Below are 22,204 nucleotides of genomic sequence, written 5' to 3' on the forward strand. Positions count from 1 at the left end.
GTGGCGTAATCTGCTCGCGATTGCACGTTCCAAAAGTTTACCTATTGCAGGTAAGAGGTTGATTGGTCTGAAGGCTTCCGGATCCGTAGGATCTTTATTATTTTTCTTGAATAGTATTGTTTGTCCCTGTTTGAGACAATTCGGGAAGACATAAAATTTGAGGCAGAGGTTTAGTAGTTTGTGGAACAGAAAAGGCATTGCGTGGTGAATTATCTTAATAATCCTGTTGTCTAATCCGTCAGGTCCCGGAGCTTTATTATTCGGAAGATACTTAATAATTTTTGAAATTTCTTGTGAGTGGAATTCCACATCGTCTGGAGTATTTGGAGCGGTATTATTGTATCTAATGTCGGAATGTGAGTGGCCATCGTCTTCTGCATTATCTTTTAGGAAAACAACATCTAGAATATTGTTGAGAATCTTTTCAGTGACATTACCAAGCTGGCTGTTACGTGAGAGTTGATCTCTCGAAAGACCGATATGTGCGGGACTAAAAACTTTACTTGTAGCCATTTTATACAGCTGGCCGTATGTATCTTTATTACTACAGCAGTAATTCTTCCAGCTGCGTAATTTTGCTTCAGTTATTTTCTTTTTGTAATTTGCTAATTGTTGCTTGTATTTTATCCATATTTCCATTTTCAACTCTTCCGGAGCACTTTTCATTTTTCTACGAAGGGCCCTTGTATGTTGCTTTTCACGTCTTAATTCCTTTGTCCACCAGTTAGTCTTCGTAATCTTGTTGTTGTTACGGAGTTTAAATGTGTTGGTCGCTGTCTCCTGTATTGTTTTGATAATTGTTTCCATTAAATCATGGACTGCATCGGGTGATGTGCATTTATCTATAAGTTTCTCCGCATACTGAAGACATGTGGAGATTTTTCTTCCAAATTGCCTTGCTTTTTGCTTTGAGATTGAAAATCTTCTTAATTTGAGGTCGGGGATTTCTTCTGATAATTCAAATGAGATGTAGTTATGATCTGAGTGGCTTGGATCATCAAGAACTTTCCATTCTTGTATTTTATTGGAGATACTCAATGTTGACAGTGTCAAGTCCGGCCATCCTTTACCATTTGTTGTTTCAAATGTAGGAGTGTCTGAAGAGAGGTTATGTATATACAGATTGTGTGTAGCAATAAAGTCAGCTAGTGTATGTCCTCTATTATCTGTATTATTGTAATGCCACATTTGATGGTGAGCATTGAAGTCACCTGTAATCACGTGCTGTGATCTTCTGAGATTACTAAAGATATTTTCTAATGTGTGGAGATTCGGCCCCATATCCTCTCGTGGTGAGCAGTAAATGGAAGTAATTAATAGCTGTTCTGATTTACAGTTAATACTTATCGTCATCACATCTCTATGGCTTAATATAATTGTAGGAGACCATTTGGTATTGGTGACTATAATACTGGCACGTGGGTTAACTAGAGGATCCTTTTCGGTAGATTGAAATATTTGCCAGTGAAGGGGAAGGCATCTAACTTCACCTTTTACGCAATACGGCTCAGTAATGCAAATTACATCATGATTGTTATTTTCAATTACTTCACTAAGTTGTTCTGACGCCTTTTTTCCTCTGCCTAAGTTTATTTGAAGGATTCTAAGCTTGTCCTGTGGAGGCGAATTATTGTGTAAAATTGTCGTAAACAGTTGAGATTGGGGAACTGAAGGGGCGGCGGTAGTACTTGATGGATTCATGTACAGAAAGGGAAGTTTAAATTAACTTAAAAGAAACTAGGTAGTAAGCTAACTATTCTTCTTGCTTTGATGTGTAAACTGCAGCAGCTTTAATTTTTGAGATTTCCCTCTGATATAATGGGCATTTGGGGAAGAATGCAGCATGTGAAGTATTGATGTAGGTTCCATATGTGCAGTTGAACAGTTTATAGTTGATACAATCCGGTACGTCTTCTTTGCAATTCCTTATGGAGTGAGGTCCGCCACAGAAAGCGCAATAAGTCCTAAATTTGCATGCACTACCAGAATGTGAGAAATCTTGGCATCTGTAGCATCTCCTCACTCCGTAGAATTCTGCGATTGGGAGAATGCTCCAATTAATTATAATTTTCCTACGTTCAATACATTTTGATAGAGTACGAGGGGAGCATTCGAGAACCCACTTAATGGTGTTGGGGTTTTTGCCTTTTGTGTAAAAGAGAGGTGAAATCTCCTCTTTATCAATCATTAGTTGGTCAACTAGTTCTTCGAGAACTAATTTTGGTGGTAACGTATTCGGGATATTATTGATTGAGATTTTCGGTTTTTTAACCCTTGGTGTTTTTATTTCTATTAAGTTATTTGCTTCTTCGAAAACGTTTATGGCGTTAGTAATCTTGTTGAGTTCTTCCTTTGAAGTGCTGCTGATCGCGATGCCTCCATTCTTAATATTTGCTATATAATCAATATTGGCATTTATTTCTTTGAGGGGAAGGATCTGATTTAGTTTCTCTGTAATATGGCATTTTAGCTCTTGCTTTGGGTATAGCAAAATAGTTGGGTTATTTTTTCTTGGTACCTTTGCTACAGCATTAGCATATGAAATTTTAGGAACATTATTATCCTCTAATAATGACGGCATTGTTTCTGTATTAATTAAGTCTGTGGTGGAATCATCGCACTGACATGTGACGGCGTGGGAGGGATGCGGAATACCTATCGGAAACGGAACGTCGCTTACGTTACTGATCCCATTACTTGTAGCAATATCTCTGAGCTCATCGAGCATCTTTTTAAGCTTTGTGAACATTCCTGGTGGGATGATGCGTTTTCCGCCTCGTCTAGTACTGGCTAGATCTAGACATGCATGATAAAGATTTACGGCTCTTATATGCGTTTCTTGGCGTACTGTTGCTGCTTTTTCCGGTGGTAAAAGCATACTTTCCGAGTTGACGGACACTGGGCTCGAAGGACGTGTAGTTTGAGCCATGCTGGAAGCTGACTATGAGGGAATTAATATTATAAATTGTGAACAGTTATACTGTGATAAGTTGCACACACTCCTGAGAAATGTCGTAGTACAGAGATAATTGAATGGAAATGCTTTCTATACGTAGAGAGCCAAATTTTTTTTTTGTTTTTGTTTTTTTTAGGATGAATAATACCAGTATTAATTACTAATCAGATTAGATGAGTTAAATATAAAATATATAACAAAAAACAAGTACAAACATAATAATAGAATGTTAAGAACAAATAGATGAAACATGGCATGAACAAATAGATGAAACATGGGCAATCCCCTCGCCGGGACTCGAACTACGGACTTCTCGAATACACGTCCAGCTTGCTGACCACTACACCAACGAAGGTATCTACGAAGGCGGGAGAAATACCTTATATACTCCCCCTTTTAAAGGGCGTTTGGGGATTAGGGTACCCAATCGCTAAATCCTGGTGGGGAAAATCATCATCAACCACTTTTTTTTTTAGTTCGGGCGCCACTGTAGAGTTATTAGGTTATTTTTTGAAGTAGGAGAGACGAAAAATGAGCTACGCCTTCGGTGGGACTCGAACCACGGACCTCTCGAATACGCGTCGAGCGTGCTGACCATTACACCACGAAGGCATGCTAAGAAGGCGGGAGAAATACCTTATAATGTTACTTCTGATGATTCTGTTAACAGCGAAAATAATCAAGGTTTTAAGAAACTCCCCAAAACCGCCAAAAGACACCAGAAAAAACTTTTAAAAATCGTTCCGAACTAAAAAATTTTGAATTCCCAGAGAGTGAATGATGCAACGTTGATACCTCGACGCATCAGAGTGATATCCCAATTCACTAAGCTGACTCTGCCCCCGTTATGGTAAAACTTCCAGAAGGAGTCACTTTTAAAGAATTATCAAATTTATTTCTTCAAAACTAAAGCGGAATTTCTGGTAAAAATTAATGGAGAATTTAAAAAATTTTCCCGACAACAGCAGATGATCACAGATCGCTATCATCTCTCTTCCAGTAGCTCAATATTGAGCATTATGTAATTAATCATAAACATGCCCAACCAATCAATATGTTAATTCGAAGACTTCCTATACATGCTGATAAAGATAAGATCAACGCAGGACTTATTAAAAAAGGCTATTATGTTTACAAAATTGTGCTTTTTAAAGAGGAACCGAACCAAACAAGTTATGTTGTTGTTTCAAGCTCAGCTAAGTCCCTCTGAAAAATTGAAACAATTTACTCCGTTACCAACTGATGTTGTTTATGATAACAACAGAGGAATATATTTATAAAAATCAGGTGCCTCGTTGCCCCAATTGTCAGAAATGGCAATATTCTTCTGACAATTATTACGCCAAACCAGCTTGTGTGAAGTGTGCCAGCGAGTATAAAACTCAGTTTTGCTCTCTTTCTTAGAAGCTAGATACTCTAAGGTGCTCTAACTTGTCTAAAGTATTGGTTTATATCCAGCCTCATGTAGGAGTTGTTCAAAGTTTCCAAAACATAATAAATTTAGCCACATATCAAAAAAAAAAAAAAAAAGTCAAACTCCAAATGTTTAGGATAAACTCCCAGACGGGAGCGCCAAAACCATGGCAGTCCTGCTCCCCCAGGAAATCTCGCTGCTGCTCACGGTAAATCTATGGAAAACTGTTCTAACAATACTTAAAATAATAATCCTAAATCATAAACACAAGCTGTAAGCTCAGATAATTCCGCCAAAAACCGCAACAATAATAAATCAGGCTTGTTTGAATTTTTTTTGCTTTCATAGCAGAATTCGAAAATGTATTAGGCAAAAATAGCTGAATAAGGCTTGCATGTTTTAAAACTTATCTACCTAAGCTGAAAGCACCTACTTTTGATAAATTTGTAGAGTTCCTCACTTTGTATATGCTAAGTTACAGTTGAACGTGAAGAACCTTGATAATTAATAAGCGAATAATCGCTTGAGTTCGTGTGACAAGAAACAACAAGAGGGAAGGGTAAATAATCCTTTATTATTCAAATAAGATTTAACAGAACTCCGTCTTGGAGTGTACAATCAAAGCCGACACTTGAGCTTGAACTTAAGAGGCTAAGAATTAAACTAAAACTAATGTAAACTAAGGAGATATAGCCAAAGCTATCAAGATTCTAACCGAGTTGGCCCCTTAACGCTAATTGACCAGGAAGTTATCAAGGGTCTAAAGTACGGCCGAGCGTAATAATACGAGAGAGTAGCCTAACAAGGCGGACTCGTGCAGCCAGAATACCTGGTATCTCTCTCACTAAGACCGAAGAACTTCGCGGTTAAATACCGCTCTTGCTCATTATGTATTCAGACGTGATTCTAAAACTACGTTCTGGCTGGAAGTAGTAAGTTGAAGTTAAGAATCGACAGGAAAGGAACTTTAATTTCAAATTTAACTGTTAATAAAATTAACATAATCCGTACAAGTTATATGTAATTTTTACTGATAGAAAATTTTAACGCTAATAACTCAAATAAGTATTGCAAACAGTTTGATAATTGTTATGTGGAACGCAAATGGTCTCTTCCATAAATTAAATACACTTTAGGAGTTTATAAGTAAGTACAACCCTGCATTCTTTTTCTCTAAGAACACAAGCTTAGCCCTAACAAAAAAATTCAGTATCTGCACCTATGATTTGTACAGAGAAGTTCGACCCATGACTTCGATTTATCCGAGAGGTGGTCTTGCTATTTTGATAAAGCGCTTCATTTCGCATTTTTAAATTACAATTTCACAGCTTTTAGTCGTTGAGCCTTTAGCTATCACAGACACACCATCAGGAGAAAAATCAATCCCGTTTGTTTCCATCTATATAAAAAAAAAATAAAAAAAAACAACATACTCACGTGATATTACTGCTGACTTAAGTACAATATCCCAACTTAACAATCCAGTCATAATAGTTGGCGAGTTAAACAAAAGCTTAGAGCTGCAATAATACGAATCCACTAATCACACATATACATAAATTTGCTATTTCAGACAATACTCATATTGCAGCTCCACCCTACCCAACACGTTATGACACTGATCGTAACGGAGTCATTAAAACAAATGTCTTAGATTTCTTTCTCACCAAAGATCTTTCGACTCCCACTAGCTGAATCACTTTCCGAATAAGCAGCGTATCTTAATGCAGTAATTACGGAGATTGATATCCATTATCATAGCACACCACACAAGAGCCTTTACTACGCATTGGTTAAAATATATCAAAAACTCTCAGCAACACCTACTACATTCTAAACACTGCACAATCGCGAGATGAGTTAGATGTTACTATCCACGACTTAATTAACGTGAGACCCAATTCAAGCGCACGGCGACAACAGCAGACCCACAAAGGAATACAAGAAATACACAGATAAAAAGCTTAGAGACCTAATTAAAAAGTCCAAAGCACCTCTCAAACAGTTACCCAATTCCTTTCAAAAACACACATATACTACACTCACTCAAACCTTTGGATGTATTTTGCTATATTGAGAAAATTAAAGTAAAAAAAAAAAAAAAAAGGGCCCTTGTCTTGACAGAATCAATAATAAAGTGACGTAAAAGATGGGACTTGCGATGATATGCATATAGACCAAAATAATTTCATCCCTACTTCGCATCGGCTATTTCCCAACTGCATGGAAAACGGCAAAAGTCTCACCAGTCCAGAAATCAACCAAATTTTCCAGATGAGCAACATCTTATTGTCCGGTCAGTATATTATCCGCATTAAGTAAAATTAATGAGCGCATCACCCTGAACTAACTTGTGGATTCTGCAAATGAAAACAAGATCTTCATCCGACAGCAATATCGATTCAAAAAGAAGTATTCCATGGTTCACCAACTATACCGCGCTGTGGAGCAGATTTCCTCTGGACTACAACGGAAAGTTGCAACTGAACCTTTTCCCCTCGATATAGCGGAAGCATTTGATCGCGTAAGGCTAGACGGACTCTTACACAAAATCATAACTCTGGATTCTGAGTACATTACATCTATAATTTATTCCTAACAGGCATTCTATCGTTCGCTGAAATAAGGACTTGCTCTACTAGCCAGCAAGTCCTTGCAGGCCGTCTACAAGGATCTGTTCTTGCTCTTAGCTTGTTTAATACTTATACAAACGATATCCCCCCACACACGCACTACCCTACACTCGCGCTTTATACTGATGGCACAGCGATTCTCCCATAAAGTACATCGATTAGCTCAGTTATACAACAATTACAGAAACACATACACGCAATTGAGTCCTGGCAAACTGCCTGAAAAATCCAGATCAGTGCAGAAAATTCAGAGGCTATCACCTTCACCTGGAAGAAATGCATGGAAGTGCTGTCGTATACAACATTAGAAGTGTTGTCGTGTATGCTATTCGTGTATGAGAAAAATATTCCCTGGGCCAAGCAGGTAAAATATTTAGGCGTTATTTTAAATCAACACTTATAATGGCTGCCCCACATAAAACACGTAATACTTATGTTTCGAGTGTCTAAATCTAATCTCTGCCCATTAATTGCTCGAAACAAAGTTTTAAGCATAGATAACAAGATCATGTTGCGTCCCATACTCACTTTCGCTTATCCTGGTTGCGGATATATTTAAGTTACTCTGATCTACATAAACTGCAAATTGTGCAAAATACTTTTCTTGATCAAATTACCAACAGCGGATTTTTTACCAGAAACACAGCCATCGAAAATGAATGCCATACACTTGTAATTAACAACTTCATTGTAAAAATTACTAAAATATTTCACAAAAATTTACGGAAGGTTAATAATAGCACTATTCCACAACTGAATTACGACATTTTCAGTGAAGAAAACAGAAAAGGCCCAGAATGCCAAAATTGGGAAAGTTGCAAGTTGTAATATAGCCATGTGGCAAAATACTTGATCATCTGTTACTAAACACTTAAACAGTCTTCATAGCTATCAGTGGACAGGAGGGCGGCCAGCCGCCATTTTTTTATGCATGCCCGCTTTTTCTACTTTAATTCATGGATTTATTGATTTTTACCTGCAAATTATTATTCAGCCGCATCCCTGATGCATTTTTAATACAATTTTAAAGTTTTATTTGTATAGTTAATAGCTTTTATAATTATTACCCATCATAACTTATTCGGCTACATTAGTATGGAGATGGGAAAAGAGTCGTTTTCTTCACTTATCCAATTTCTTTCCTTAAATTCTTTCGCACTTCCAGCCAGTCGCTAAGGTCGCTTTTTGGCGCTTACTGTGACATCAGTTCCAATTCCACCACATCTCGTTTCATTCCTCTACCAGGTGTGTACACACGTCGCACCCCATACCAGCTCAACACGAAATGCTTCTCTTCAGAATTACAATTGAAAGAAATTGCGAAGAACTTTTTCTATATTTCAAAGCTTTTTACTACAGAATAAAGCACGAAAACTTCTGCCAACTACGAATGTCATACGTATTCCATTTTAGAAATCAGAGTTTTAAAAACTGGTAAAGTAAGACTATTAAAGGAAATTAAATCATATATTTACGTTTTAGAAGTTAGGTTGTACCTTTACGAAAAAATATTAACACACTTTAAAGTTTCAATATCTTTGTAATTAACTGGATTATGATCGGAAAAGTTTTGCACACATATTTCGATCCTTTATAATTGTCGCGAAAGGGGTTTTATTCTAAGGCGAAACTTCTTCCGTATCTAAAATCTATGTTTCTATATGAAAATGGTGTATTGTGGATACGGCAAAGCACACTAGGGCTGTCTGCCTAAGGGTAGGGATGCCTTCGTGGACGCCTTTCTAAGGGAAACTGACTCGTATACACGTTACAAATGGGGAAAACCACGAAAACGCCCATGCAGCCAGCCCGTTCGCGGGATTCGAACCTCGGACCGAGCTACCAGTGTTCAGCGATTTTACCGCTCGGCCGCTGGTGGGCCTCTATATGAAGAACATCATATCTATGATTGATCTATATTCGACAAGGTTAAGTTAAATATTTATTTACAATATGTACAGTTAATTAGTTAATTAATCTACATACGGAAAATTCTACAAATCAAAGGATATGGCTTACTGCGCCATTCCCGTCTAGCATCTAACATCTAACTAACTTTTTACTTCAGGTGAGGGCGCTACTATCGCCGTATGACATCATATTTCTCTACAATAATGTATTTGTTACCTTTACTTTTTATTTCAAACATTAAAATATTTTAAATAAAATAAAAATACAGTAACCTTTTTCGCCATACACATAAATTAGTAATACGCACTGCGCACAGCCATTGTGGATAATCAAATCACTAAATCGTCTCTCCTAAAGTAGGAAATTAATGTGTAATTAAAAATACCTACTTTTAAAATAATGGAATCATAAATTTTTCTTAAATTTGACGCTGCAAAATCGACTATTTTTATCCCAAAGAGGCGTTAGCCCAGAAAGCTGTAAGTCTCGAAACAGTATTTGGCGTCGAATTAATAAAACGTTGAATCACTTTTCAAATCGTTGCCACCAAATATTATCGTCCTGTATTCTATATAAAGAAATTTAATAATGAAGAATCTGCATGCATGTATGTATATTTTCTTGCATTGTGAACAAACAACAGTAACTAGAGCCATTAAATTCTGAATAACGTAGTCCTTCACCCGAATATGGGCAACTGGAAGCCTGAATTTTGTATTTCGAATTTGTTTTATTATCTATTTCCCATTTTGTAAAACTTCTAACGAATTTTTGATTAAAAAACTCAACAATTGCGAAGCGAGAAGTTTCAACACTGTACGGAATTAAACATTTTTACCAGTGTCTATCAGATTTTCTAAAGATATACTGAATTTAAAATCATTTTGCGATATTGCCCTTGAACTGAATTTTATGGTTTAAGTGCGAAGAACATGACATTTAATAAATAAAGGTAACACACAAAATGTTAAGTAAACGTCCCTTTGGACGTAATTTAAAATATGAAACCTTTCAGTTTTTCTTCTTTATTTATTATATTTAAGATATGATTTAGATATAATTTAAGGAAATGCGTATAAGGAATACAGGCTTCCTTCTTCTACCGAGTGTAAAATTAGTGCATTGTTTTGTGTGGGAAATCATGCAGTCACTAGCAAAAAAATTCTATATTGTTTCTTTTGTAAAAGTTTTTATAATAGATTTTTAAAAATACAGTTTTCTTTTCTAAAAGCTGTATTTTTAAAAATCTAAAATGAAAACTTGTGCCCTAGCCTAATATTTGGAGTTTTTTACTGCTTTTCAAAACCAATAATCCAATAACGATCTTCGTAAGTCATATCATAAGCCCTTCTAAATCATAGAGCTCAAAGCTGTGGTTCAGCCGAATTCAGACCATTTTATCGATTCAGACATTCGATTCACTAATGGATTTCAATTAGATTCGATCTTCCGAGTTCGACTTTCAAAAGTTCTCTTTTTTTCACGGAGTTTAATCATTCTGCATCAGTGCAAGTTATTACTACTATTCATATGTCAGACGTTTAAGAGTTGAACTACTTCCAACGGAAGAACTTTGTTGGAAGTGTTATTAATATATTCTAAAAGATGACTGTCATTTTAAAACATGTTCTACGCTGCTTTTAAATATTTTTAGCTCGAAGGAGCGCTAACCCAAATGCTCTCGAAACACGTATGTGTGTGTAAATGGGAAAAAAAAAGCCCCTTTGGGCGTAATATAAAATCTGAAGGATTTCAAATTTTTTTAACATAAAATTAAAGGTAATTTCTAAAACTTTTATGCAAGGAGCATAACAGTCATTTTATCCACGTAGGGTTTACATAATTTATAAAATTTTCTTAAAATTTGGACTGACAGTTTAAGAGAAATCATGTATGCAAATAGGATAAAACTTATTGATATAATTACCTACAAATGCTGTAAGTGGACATTAGTTTTTTGATATTACTAAAGCTAGAAATATATTTATTAGTTAAAATTTGTAACAATGGCTAATTATGTATTTAAATAATACATACAAATTTAATTATATAGTTCTAAAAGTTCTTACGTGAAATAGAAAATAATTTATTATTGTATATAGATATAGTGTTTATACTATACTATTCACCGAAATTTCTTGAAATTCTTATCAGTCAGTTCAGGGAAATTATGCACGCAAGCGGGAAAATCACATTCTGAAATCTTAACTGAAAAAGAAATTAAATTATCTTCGAATCTTGTAAGCACATGACGTTCTTAATATTAATAGATATATAAATAGACATGTTAATACATTTACTTTCCCATCATATGTAACTACATATTTGTATAAAATTCTATACAGAAGCACTTTATGTGTAATTCAGGAGATTTAACACAAAAAATCTTCTGAATGCAAATGTATAGTAAATGTCTGGTGCTTTAAACTGGAAAAGTCAAGATTTTTTTTAACCTAACTTTGGTTCTAGAGGGAATTTTTACATAGGGTTTGCTTTAAACTGCTTGCAAGAAATCGAATTGCAATATAAGCGCATAAAAGAATTTTACTTTTTGAATTATTTACAGATAACTGACATCTTAAGGCTATAAAATGTATATTTTATTTGTATAGGAATATGTGGATTACTATGGAGGTCCAGGAATTCAGCACATAGCTTTGAACACAAAAGACATTATAAAAGCAGTAAGTATAGTTTGTACTTGCCCTTTGATATACCTTCAGCAAAAGCAAAATATGATAATACATATATTGCATATTTTAAGACAATAAAATGTTAACTTATTCAATTTAAAATGTTAATTAAACATCTCATAAAAATTACTAAAGATAAAATATAAATTCAAAAGTTAATAGTGGCGTGTGACTTCCAAAGTTTTATACACATTTTGCTGCATGTGATATGCTATAAATTGTGCACACTTTTCTAATGTTTCACACACATCAGAGGTGATTTATGCTTTCAGAAAAATGTTGCAGGTTCTGATACATTCAAATGCATTACTTCGAAATAAAATCAACTAAATAACAAAATTCTTTTGACTGTTTTTAATAGATCAGACTGTCATTTGTGCAGCAACATTGTTTCTCAAGCAGAAATAATACTGTTGCATTCTACGGGTTCGTTTATTTGGAGTGATTGATGATAACACTTGATGAAGAATCAAAACACAATTTATTCATCAGTATTACACAGAACAGTTCTAATGAAGCGTTACAATCGTCGAAAAACATGCTGAAAAAATCAGCAACACAGCCTTCAGGATATCAGGCAATAACGGTAAAGACAGCTTCACAGCAAAGCATTAAAGTACAGCTTCCGACTCGGTCGATCGCTTTCGAGCTAATCTCTAAACATAAGACACTATTACTAAAAATACTCTTGATACTCTCTTTTTCGCATATTGGCAAGATACATATAACTTGTGACCTGCCTTCGAGGACATTCTCGGAAAGAATTTGTTCTGAAGTGTTCTCGCTCCGTCTATGGCATATCGCCTATTTTGTCGCCAAATGGGCGATTTCGAGCCAAATCTGGCAACCCTGTATTTCCCTGTCACTTTCTGGCAACCGCAGTTGGGAATTTCGTAACAATAATAATTCTTTTTTCAGCTACCTGCATTATCCAACATGAGTCATTAATTCCAAGAACAATTTTCATCTTAGATGTTCATTAAAATGTAGCTAACATCTGATTCTCTTAGATTTTATTTTATACTTGTTCTACAGAAGTTATACAGAAGGGATAATTTCATTTCACAGACAACTGAATGCTTTAAAAAAAAGATAAATTCAAAGAAGTACTACATTTCGCATTTCTTATTGATTGCCAAATTAACTAGAGTAAATCGATAAAATTTTAATGATCCAAATTCTTTTCATTTGTCCAAAATATTGATCATTAACAATCTCAATCAGTAATTTGTGGTTGCAATCGTCTTTAAATATCTCATTTAATTCTTGTTTAAACAGCAGAACTTCCGCAGGGTGAAAAATCCTCAAAATATCTTCATTAGAACGGAATTCTGAAAGAACGAGATTCTTCGTTATTTAACAATCATAAGAAATTTCCTAAAATGTGACTTCACAATGCTTCAAGTCTTTCTGGCAGTGTTAGGATTAAAAAGGGGGAGTAATTCCTTCAAGTAGAAAATGTAAGTCTTTATGAATTCAGCGCAAAATCTGTTTATGTACTTGTACTACACCATGATGTTAGTATATATGAATGAAGCATTAGTGCACAGTATCCAGAAGCAATAACACATTATCATTTAACAGAACTGCCTTATATTTAGTAATTTATTAAAAACTAGCAGCTTCGATGCCAGCCTCCGTCTGGCTTTTAAATGTACTGGAAAAATGGCTGAAGGGAACACCAAACGTAACTGCGTTTAAAAACTGCGTAGAATTTTACTCTGCAGAACAACTTCATAAAAAAAAGTTATTACGTATAACAAAATTACAATGAAATAAGCAATATCCCTTAATACAAATATTAATTATCCTAATAAATAAATTAAACAACTTCCTTTTGCAAAACCTTAAGAACTCAAAAGGCGGTTAAGAAATTTGTTTCCTAAAAAAATCACTCAAAACTTTTCAATATCTTAAAAACAGTGAAATGAACAATAAAAAAATAAAAGAATACAAAAGACAAAAAAAATCCTGAAAAGCAAAGTATAATTAATGATATTTTATCTTATATTTTCATGAGAAAAAAATTACAATGAAATAAGCTATATCCCTTAATACAAATATTAATTATCCTAATAAAAAAAATTAACCAACTTTCCGTTGAAGGAAAAAAATCATGCAAAATTTTTCAATATCTTACAAACAGTGAAATAAGCAAAAAATAACATGAAAGCAACTCAAAAAACATAAAATTCTGCACAGAATTTTACTCTGCAGAACAACTTTATAAAAAAAATCAATAAAAATGTATGATGTATATATAAAAATGACAATGAAATATGCCAATCTCTTAAAAACAGTGACATAAGAAATACCATAAAAAAATTGTTGCCAAACCCATATTTCTAAAAGAATGAAACTATTTAAAATGAATGCAATTTCATCAAAATTCTATCAACAACAATAAGACAGAAAAATTGTTGCCAAAATCACATTTTTAAAGATGTGAGAAGTGTATTCGGAAGCTTCATTTAAAAAATTCTTTAAAAATACAAAATATTATCATTTTTTCAAAATTCTTTTTGTAAAAGCAATCGCAAGGATAAAAGTTTAACATGTCCAAAAATCAAAGAAAAATAAACTGTACATTTTTAAAAATAAACTTTTTAAGAAAAAATCTTATTGAAAAGGTGTTAAGCTCTTTTTGTTAAATAAATTCGTATTTAATCCATTTATTGAAACACGAAATTTATTTTAAGTTCATAAAATAGCTAAGTGCCTACGTTTCATGACGATGTGAAAATGGAATGTGTAGAGTAAAATCTCGCTTTCCTACAGCCCATTATGTCTCAAAATGACGCAATTTTGTCACAAAACATAAAATAAAAAAAAAATTTCGAATTCGAATTTCGAAAAAATCGCTTTGAGGTGCACTGGCTCTTGTCTAGATGCACCTATGTACCAAATTTTGTAGCCGTGGGTATATTAGCTTACGCGCAACGCGAATGAAAGACACACACACAGACAGACTCTTTCTTTTATTATATGTAGAGACAACAATGAAAAGGTAATACCACCATAGTTGATTTATATCCCAGAAACTTATTACCTAAATTTTACACTTCCAAACATTAAAGGTACTTTTTTGTTGCGAGTTCGAGATATATAAATAGAGTTCTTTTCGCACATTTCAGGACATTCATTCATAATATGTTAGCAACGTTTATGAGAATGCACGAATCAGAATAGAATTTATCTTCTTTAAAATCAGCTTTTTACATGAATACTTACATAAACAGTTTTATTTATGTATTCATTTCAAAATAAATTCTAATATTTTAGATAACAAACCTGAGATCTCGCGGTATGGAATTTCTTTCGATTCCTGACACTTATTACAAGACACTCAAAGAACGACTGAAGGATGCAAAGATCAAGATTACTGAAGACATGGATCAGGTGAGTTACCAGTCATGATGCAAAAGAAAGAACATAATGTATTTTAATTATTATCTATTCCAATTCAAGCCACCTTTTGTGAATCTATCCATTTTCAAGTAGCTAAAAGCAAAGGCAGATGTTTTAACAGTCTCAACTCCCTATGAGACATAAAATGCAACTATTTGTATAAACAAAACCTGATGATAACATTTCGATAAAATATTGTAATAAAACTTACCATTAGACAAATAGAACACATTACACAAATAAAACTTCTACACTTAATATCATATAAAATAATATCATATATTAAAATATATATATATATATATTTAAATATCATATATTAAATCATATATTAAAATATTTTCTATTTAAATTATAAAATTCTTGTCCCATGAATTTTGAAATTTTTTTCAGATCCTACCATTAAGCTATTAAAACCATTATTATTATTTAACATTAATATTCAACTAATTGTTTATAAGGATGACTGTTATAAGGATATTTTTGTTAATGAGTAACATCAATGATGGCAATCATTCCTAAATACCAAAGCTTGTGAGCATTTTATCTTTTGCCAGGATTTGAAATTTTCTAATCTGCAGATGAAAGTTTTATCAAATGAGTTATGCATTCATAAACAATAAATACTCTTACATTATTTTAAAAAGCTATAAAGATGCAATGAACACTATAAACACACTTTGTTTTATTTAAATCTATCTATTCAAGGGCCCTAGATCAGCTACAAACTATTTTATTTAACTTAATCGATACTAATAAGCACATAATCATTATAAAAATGATTTCCAGAAGAATTTCATTAAATACATATCAAGCATGATCTGACATTCTTCTAGCTTACTCATATCCCCAGCAGACTAGACCATAGCGAGTGTCCATGTCATTGGATGTCTTTTGTTAAAGGAACAATGCATCTTAGAATCATTGAAGGAGAAAAAAATGTATATGCATTAAGAAATCAAATGCGTACATAATACACATTGATAAACGAAATCATTACAATAACAGCGCGGAAGAACCGTTTGTTTATTTGGATAAACCACTACCAAAATGGTACAAGTCAGAATGATATACTATCTTTTCTGATTTAGATAAAAGCCATTATCTGGTAAGCTACAGACATTTAAAAGTGGGTATAGCATTTCTATTTCATTTCAGAGGTTGCGGCCCTTTTTACTGCCCTCTTTTTTTTAGCATCGTTTTGAGGTTCGCTATCATTGTATAAAATAACAACAAGTGTATAAGAAATTGGGATGGCATCAAAAGTTTCGTTCGTTATATATATGGGGGTTTATTATAAGCCAGGTTCGTTTCAGCGGAGTTCGACTGTATTTAAAACAATTTTTTTTAAACTGGAAGTGCATGCCTATATCCAACAGTTGAGAAAATAAAGGCCGGGTAAGGACTTCTGTGAACACAATATGTAATACTCTGTTTTACATTAGGTAAAAAGTAAGTTTCTTCTGATTTATTTTTCAGCTTCAGAAACTGAATATTTTGGTGGATTATGATGACAATGGCTATTTGCTTCAGATATTTACTAAACCAATGCAAGACAGGCCAACATTATTTCTTGAAGTTATACAGAGACATAACCATCAAGTAAGTTTTATATTAAGCATAAAAAGACAAAGCCATTTATGCAATAATATGTATATGAACAAAAGCAAAAAATCTAAAAAAGGAGAAAAGAAAAAAAAAATATGAAATTGATTCACATGTTTTTGTAACCAACTAAGCTTAACTGCCTTTTAATAAATCTGCAATTTTTTAAATTTAGAAATTCAAAATATAAATGCTAAATTTATACCATTTGCAACAATCTCTAGCTCAGTTTCATATGAGTTTACAGAGTTGTTATAAATTCCGAAATTTTATAAACCATTTAGTCTTAGAAAATTATCATTTATAACTAAACGTAATATTACTTTTGTTTTTAAATATAATGTAAAGAAAAAATATAATGTCACCATGAATAAGATTACAAAACAAATTAAATCTTATGTAAAACTGTTTATTAATATTTATTTAATTTAAATTGTTTAAAAACATCAATATTAGCGTTGATTTTTTTATAAGACTAATTCTGATCGGTAAATTATCTCATGAAATACTTTTCCTTTTTCAGTCGTGGAATGTTAGCCAATCATTACTTAAATATTTACTATTATTTTGATACATTATTTTGTATATTTAAAATGATTTATAAAAATAATAAAAAATCTGCAATTAATAAAAGTAAGAATAATACATATAAGTAATTTATTATATAAGAACAGAAGAATACAGAGAGATAAAAAATTCACACAAAACATCAGTTATTAAAATTGATTATTAGTGTATGATTTTAAATATATGTGTTTTAATTTTCAGGGTTTTGGAGCTGGAAATTTTAAAGCTCTGTTTGAAGCTATTGAAATGGATCAAGCCGAAAGAGGAAACTTATAAGACATTCTAACTAATGGAAATACATGAAGAGGAAAAAATTATGACAGCTTACAATAAATCAACAAGTGATAAAAAGAAACTAATATTGAAAAATGAAACAATTCATCTTCAACAAAGAAAGAAAAAATCATAATTTAAAAATTTCTGAATTATCTTACCTTTTTCAAAACTGAAAGGACAACATATATTTGATTACGACTACTTATTAAGTTACAATAAATTATTTATATTGATGATTCAAAACCTTTCTTTTCTTTTTGTTTGTTTTTGTTTCTCAAAGTTTTTTATGAATTACACTGATTCAAATAAATGAAATAAAGTTATTTTTATGAAAATATATTTATTTTAACAAATATAAACTTCTTGCACAAATTTTTAGTATTTTCTATAACAGCTAATAATTATCACAAGTAATATGGATGAAATGACATATATAATGCTCATATGGTTATAACAAAGTACTATCTTTGAGAAAGCATCAGCCATGTTCCACTTTTAAAGTTTCAGAACACAGCATCATTTATCTCAAATACCTTTTATACGAAAAAACATAAATCCTCATTTCATGTATTCCCCATTTAGAACTAACTATCTGTTTACGTATAACAAGCAAAACACATTTAAAAATTTTGAACAGACATATAATAAAATGGGAATTCATTGAAATGAAGATAGCTTAACCTCAGCACCCAGTGACTGTAGGATCAAGTCCAGATCTTTTAGTAATATACAATTTCACAACTTCTTCAGCACAAGTGGGATGAATACCAATGGTATCTTGCAGCGTACGCATCGTGAGACCACATCTAAACATTAAAAATAATAATAATATTTTGAGACACATGTAAAAAAAATCATTTGCGTATGAAAAACAATTGCATTCATAGCATCATAACATAAAAATCTTTTTGCTCAAGAATATACAGTACACAGTCCAAGATCTGAAATCATCAGGATTTTAGAAATTTATGGATTTTAAATCATAAGTTTAAATCCAATACAATCAAACTTTAAAATTATAAAATAAAAAATGTTCTTTATTAATATTTCTTTAAGAGGCATTTTACGTAGAAAAAGATTTTTTTTTTTTACTGAATCACCACCATTTGAAATTAAAATATTATTCTAAGTCAAGATAGGGATATTTTCTAGATTTAAAATCACACAACACATATCCGTTATCCAGTTAATTGATTGATGATTGAAGCATTGTCATCGCAAAGCAAAACTTCATTGATATCATCTTCATTTAGGATTCTTTGTTGTATTCCATTAACCGGGAAATTTTGCTTTTTACTTGTGATATTCGAAAAACTCCAGATTACTGGCATTCATCATGAAATTTGATAGCTGGCCATAAATTATGCCAAGCATTTTTAAAAACATCTGCAGACATGTTCTCTCATGATCCTGCAAATCATGCATTAAATTTTATATTAAAATATTTCTAGAATTCCTAGATGGTCTTATTCCTGCAATGGTTTTTGAAAAACTACTTTATATCTGCATTTCAGTGAAAACCTACTTATATTTGATTTACGGATGTACATTTTCAGGGAAATACTAAAACAGAAATGTGATCAGGTAAAAAACTGTAATTTTGATGAAATTAATGTCTGGTTGTAAGGAAAGTTTTCCACCAAAAAATGTTCTTAATAAAGTTAGAGGGAAAAAAAAAATTTTTTAAACAAAAAAACATGAAAGCAGTACTTTTAATGCGAGTAGTAATCACCACCCAAATCTATGATTTTCTGCCAGCGTTTTGGTAGTTTTGCAAAGCCTTTGGCCCAGAAACTTGGTGGCCACAATCCAAAAACAGATCAACCTCATTTCAGACATCCTGTGCAGAATGAAATATAGCATCAACAAGGTGTAGCTACAGGTGTGAGAAATGGTAAACATCCGAAGGAGTGATGTCGGAGCTATATGGTGAGTGCGGCAAAAGTTCCCATTCGAGTCCATATAGAGTCCAGCTGGTGAATATAGACACATGTGGTCTTCCATTATCTTGATGGAACATTATCTTTTTGCACTGGAACTCAATTCGAAGTTTTTCTTTGATAGCACCGCCAACACAGTGTAGCATCTCGTTGCACACCTTACTGTCAAGGGTTTTTACCTTTTTCCAGATACTCTTTATGGATAATACCATGCCAATTCTGCCAGATATGAAGCATGATCTTTTGATAGTCAAATTGCGCTCTGTGACGCTGCCAACGGACTGACTGGATGCAGACCAACTCCCTTTTCGGCTTGTGTTGTCAAATTAAATACACTTTTCATCATAAGTAATGATCCAGTCTAGAATTTTGTCCTTGCATTGACATTCGAGCTTACTAGTGCAGGTTCGATCCTTATCTGCTTGAGTCAGCTCATGCAGCACCTAGTGATTGAACTTGTACGTTAAGTTTATGCGATGCATAGCACGACTAATGGGCATAGCACTAACGCCTAACTCTTTAGCAAGCTCTTGAGTGGTTTCATACTGATCTTCTTCCATAGGTTCTTGCAGGCAGGCCACAACACTCTGCTTCTTGAATGTCATAGTCCTTGTTTTCGAACTTTCGGTACCAAACATTCACAGTGTCATATGATACAACATTAGCATCTAAAGCTGTACACATGATTTTGTGAAATTCTGTAGCTGACTTTTTGTAACAGAACTGGAAATAAATGATGGTTCTAATCTGGTAGCATGATAGTTCCATTTCAGACACCTTGTACTTAATGATAATGATATTGTTTTGCGAATTTCACAGTGTTCTAATGCAAGTCTCTTTCTTTCAAATGCCAAAAATTGTTGAGCAAAATATGATTAAATACGCCAATGTAAACTGTTTGCGCAGGCGATATTTGCAGTGGTGGGAAACCTTCGTTTAAACAATGTACAGAACAAAATAATATGCTGCATCAAATCAGAAAGTTAAGGAAGAGCGCATTTTGCAATATATGCTGAAGTTTCTCGAAATCTAGTTTCTTTGCCTCTATGCCAACTAAAAAAAACAGTATGAATATCATCCCACTCTAAATAAATATGTCTTGGGGCTTTACTTATTCTTTAGATCAAATAGAAAAATACTAAGCCCATTCACGGGTTGAAAATATAGTCGTGGCTAACATCAATATAGCGGCAACCAACGTATTGTCACTGGCCATAGTGTTATCCCCTCAACCAGTGATCAGCAGTGCGTGGCTCTGTAGCCACTTGAGTGCTTCTCTGCCTCGAATCAATGTCGATTACATGCGAGTGAGTGGGGTTGTTGGTTGGTTTGACGCACGGAAGATTATTATCTTAGTCATACAGTCGTTTAAGTATTAAATAATGATTTTGAATGAGATTTATATATATATATTTTAATAAATACTTCTGGCAGACATGCAGATTTTAAAAAGTAATTAACTAAATAAATAAAAAGGATCTTTAGTGACTTTTCAGCAGCCTCTTTCAATAAATTTTTAGTCAAAGAATGTTTACTGCTCAAAATTGGTAATGTTGCTGAGAAAAAAAGAGGGAAGTAATTTAGGGCCTTTTGGTATTATTTACAGATATTTAATTTTAAGTAACTAAATCACCTTTTATATCATTGAATGCAGGATCCTAAATGGAAACCGGCACTTGAATACCTTAAAAACTTTTAAAAGCTTAACACATGGAGACGTTAATAACATTTAACTTTTCTATAGTCTAGTAATAAAGCCATAAGATCTTACTTTATTGCTGCACTGAATCCTTGAATAATTTCACCAGCATTTGGGCCCAAAAAGTGTAATCCAATAATTTTCTGTTTAGAATACCTGGTACATACAGCCTAATAAAAATAAAACTACATATACTTATATGTAAGTAATGCAATAAATAAAGGACAAAATTATTATTCAGTATAAAAACTATTTGCATTTAGTAATGCTGGGTATTAAATATTAATATTATTAAATATAAATAATAATATTTAATAGCCAGCATTACTAAATATAACTCATAGATACAGATAATATATATCATAGATACATATCACAAGTTTACCTTAATATAGCATTTGCTGGTATCTTGCTCTGTTATTGTATATTCTAAAGGTTTATAGAAAGCATGATATATTTCCAATTCCCCTTCACCATATATTTTAATCGCCTCTTCTTCCGATAATCCTACACACCCATATTCTAGTGGGGTAAAAACTGTAGTAGCCACCTATTTAAAAAAGGAAAAAAAAACTTACACCTTTCAACCAAATTTCTAGGATTTTAGATCAAAGAGTCAGTTAATTCAAGTTTAAAATATTTGTATTCAAGTTTAAAATATTTATATAATGCAGCAGATGGAATTATACATTGTAAGATAGAATATAGATGAGAAAAAAATTTCTAATAATGTAAGTTTTGAATTCACATTATATAGTCAACTATAAATATCTGAAGTAAAAAAAAAAAAAAAAAAATAGCATTACACAATGATGTGAATCTTTGAAATAGAGGAGTCTTATGTTGAAATGTTAACTGAAATTGCACAGAAATATTAGTGAACAACGAAATAAAGACATCAATAGACAAAATATACCTTCTTTTTCTTTATCCAGTATTTAAAAGATTAAAAGTTCCTTAAAAACTGAGCACAGAACTGTAAACTAATTGTCTCCTAAAAATCATTTCCAATATATTTATTAAATACTTAAATATTATTATTATTCCCTTTCTAATTAAAATAACATTGTATATAAATATTCTTGAACATCAGCAATAAATA

At 32.6% G+C, this 22,204-nt stretch overlaps 2 protein-coding genes across 2 annotated transcripts in view; one reads left to right on the forward strand and one right to left on the reverse strand.

Annotated features, from left to right (window-relative positions):
* Positions 1-17,706, forward strand: part of Hpd (4-hydroxyphenylpyruvate dioxygenase) — a 48,737-nt gene extending 31,031 nt beyond the window's left edge. Inside the window, exons 10-13 of the mRNA XM_085819390.1 lie at positions 11,527-11,598; positions 14,890-15,006; positions 16,495-16,617; positions 17,389-17,706. Coding sequence (XP_085675516.1) covers positions 11,527-11,598; positions 14,890-15,006; positions 16,495-16,617; positions 17,389-17,463 — 387 coding nt within the window. The 3' untranslated portion in view covers positions 17,464-17,706. The remainder of the gene's footprint in view (positions 1-11,526; positions 11,599-14,889; positions 15,007-16,494; positions 16,618-17,388) is intronic.
* A 77-nt stretch (positions 17,707-17,783) lies between these two features.
* Trxr1 (Thioredoxin reductase 1) overlaps positions 17,784-22,204 on the reverse strand; it is a 36,789-nt gene continuing 32,368 nt past the window's right edge. Inside the window, exons 12-14 of the mRNA XM_085819389.1 lie at positions 21,488-21,652; positions 21,175-21,272; positions 17,784-18,269 (exon numbers count right to left, since the gene is read on the reverse strand). Of these exons, the coding sequence (XP_085675515.1) occupies positions 18,140-18,269; positions 21,175-21,272; positions 21,488-21,652 (393 nt within the window). The 3' untranslated portion in view covers positions 17,784-18,139. The remainder of the gene's footprint in view (positions 18,270-21,174; positions 21,273-21,487; positions 21,653-22,204) is intronic.

The sequence above is a fragment of the Stegodyphus dumicola genome, chromosome 6, assembly GCF_044657685.1.
Source record: "Stegodyphus dumicola isolate Sdum_Otavi_A_Nest chromosome 6, ASM4465768v1".
Lineage (NCBI taxonomy): Eukaryota > Metazoa > Arthropoda > Arachnida > Araneae > Eresidae > Stegodyphus > Stegodyphus dumicola.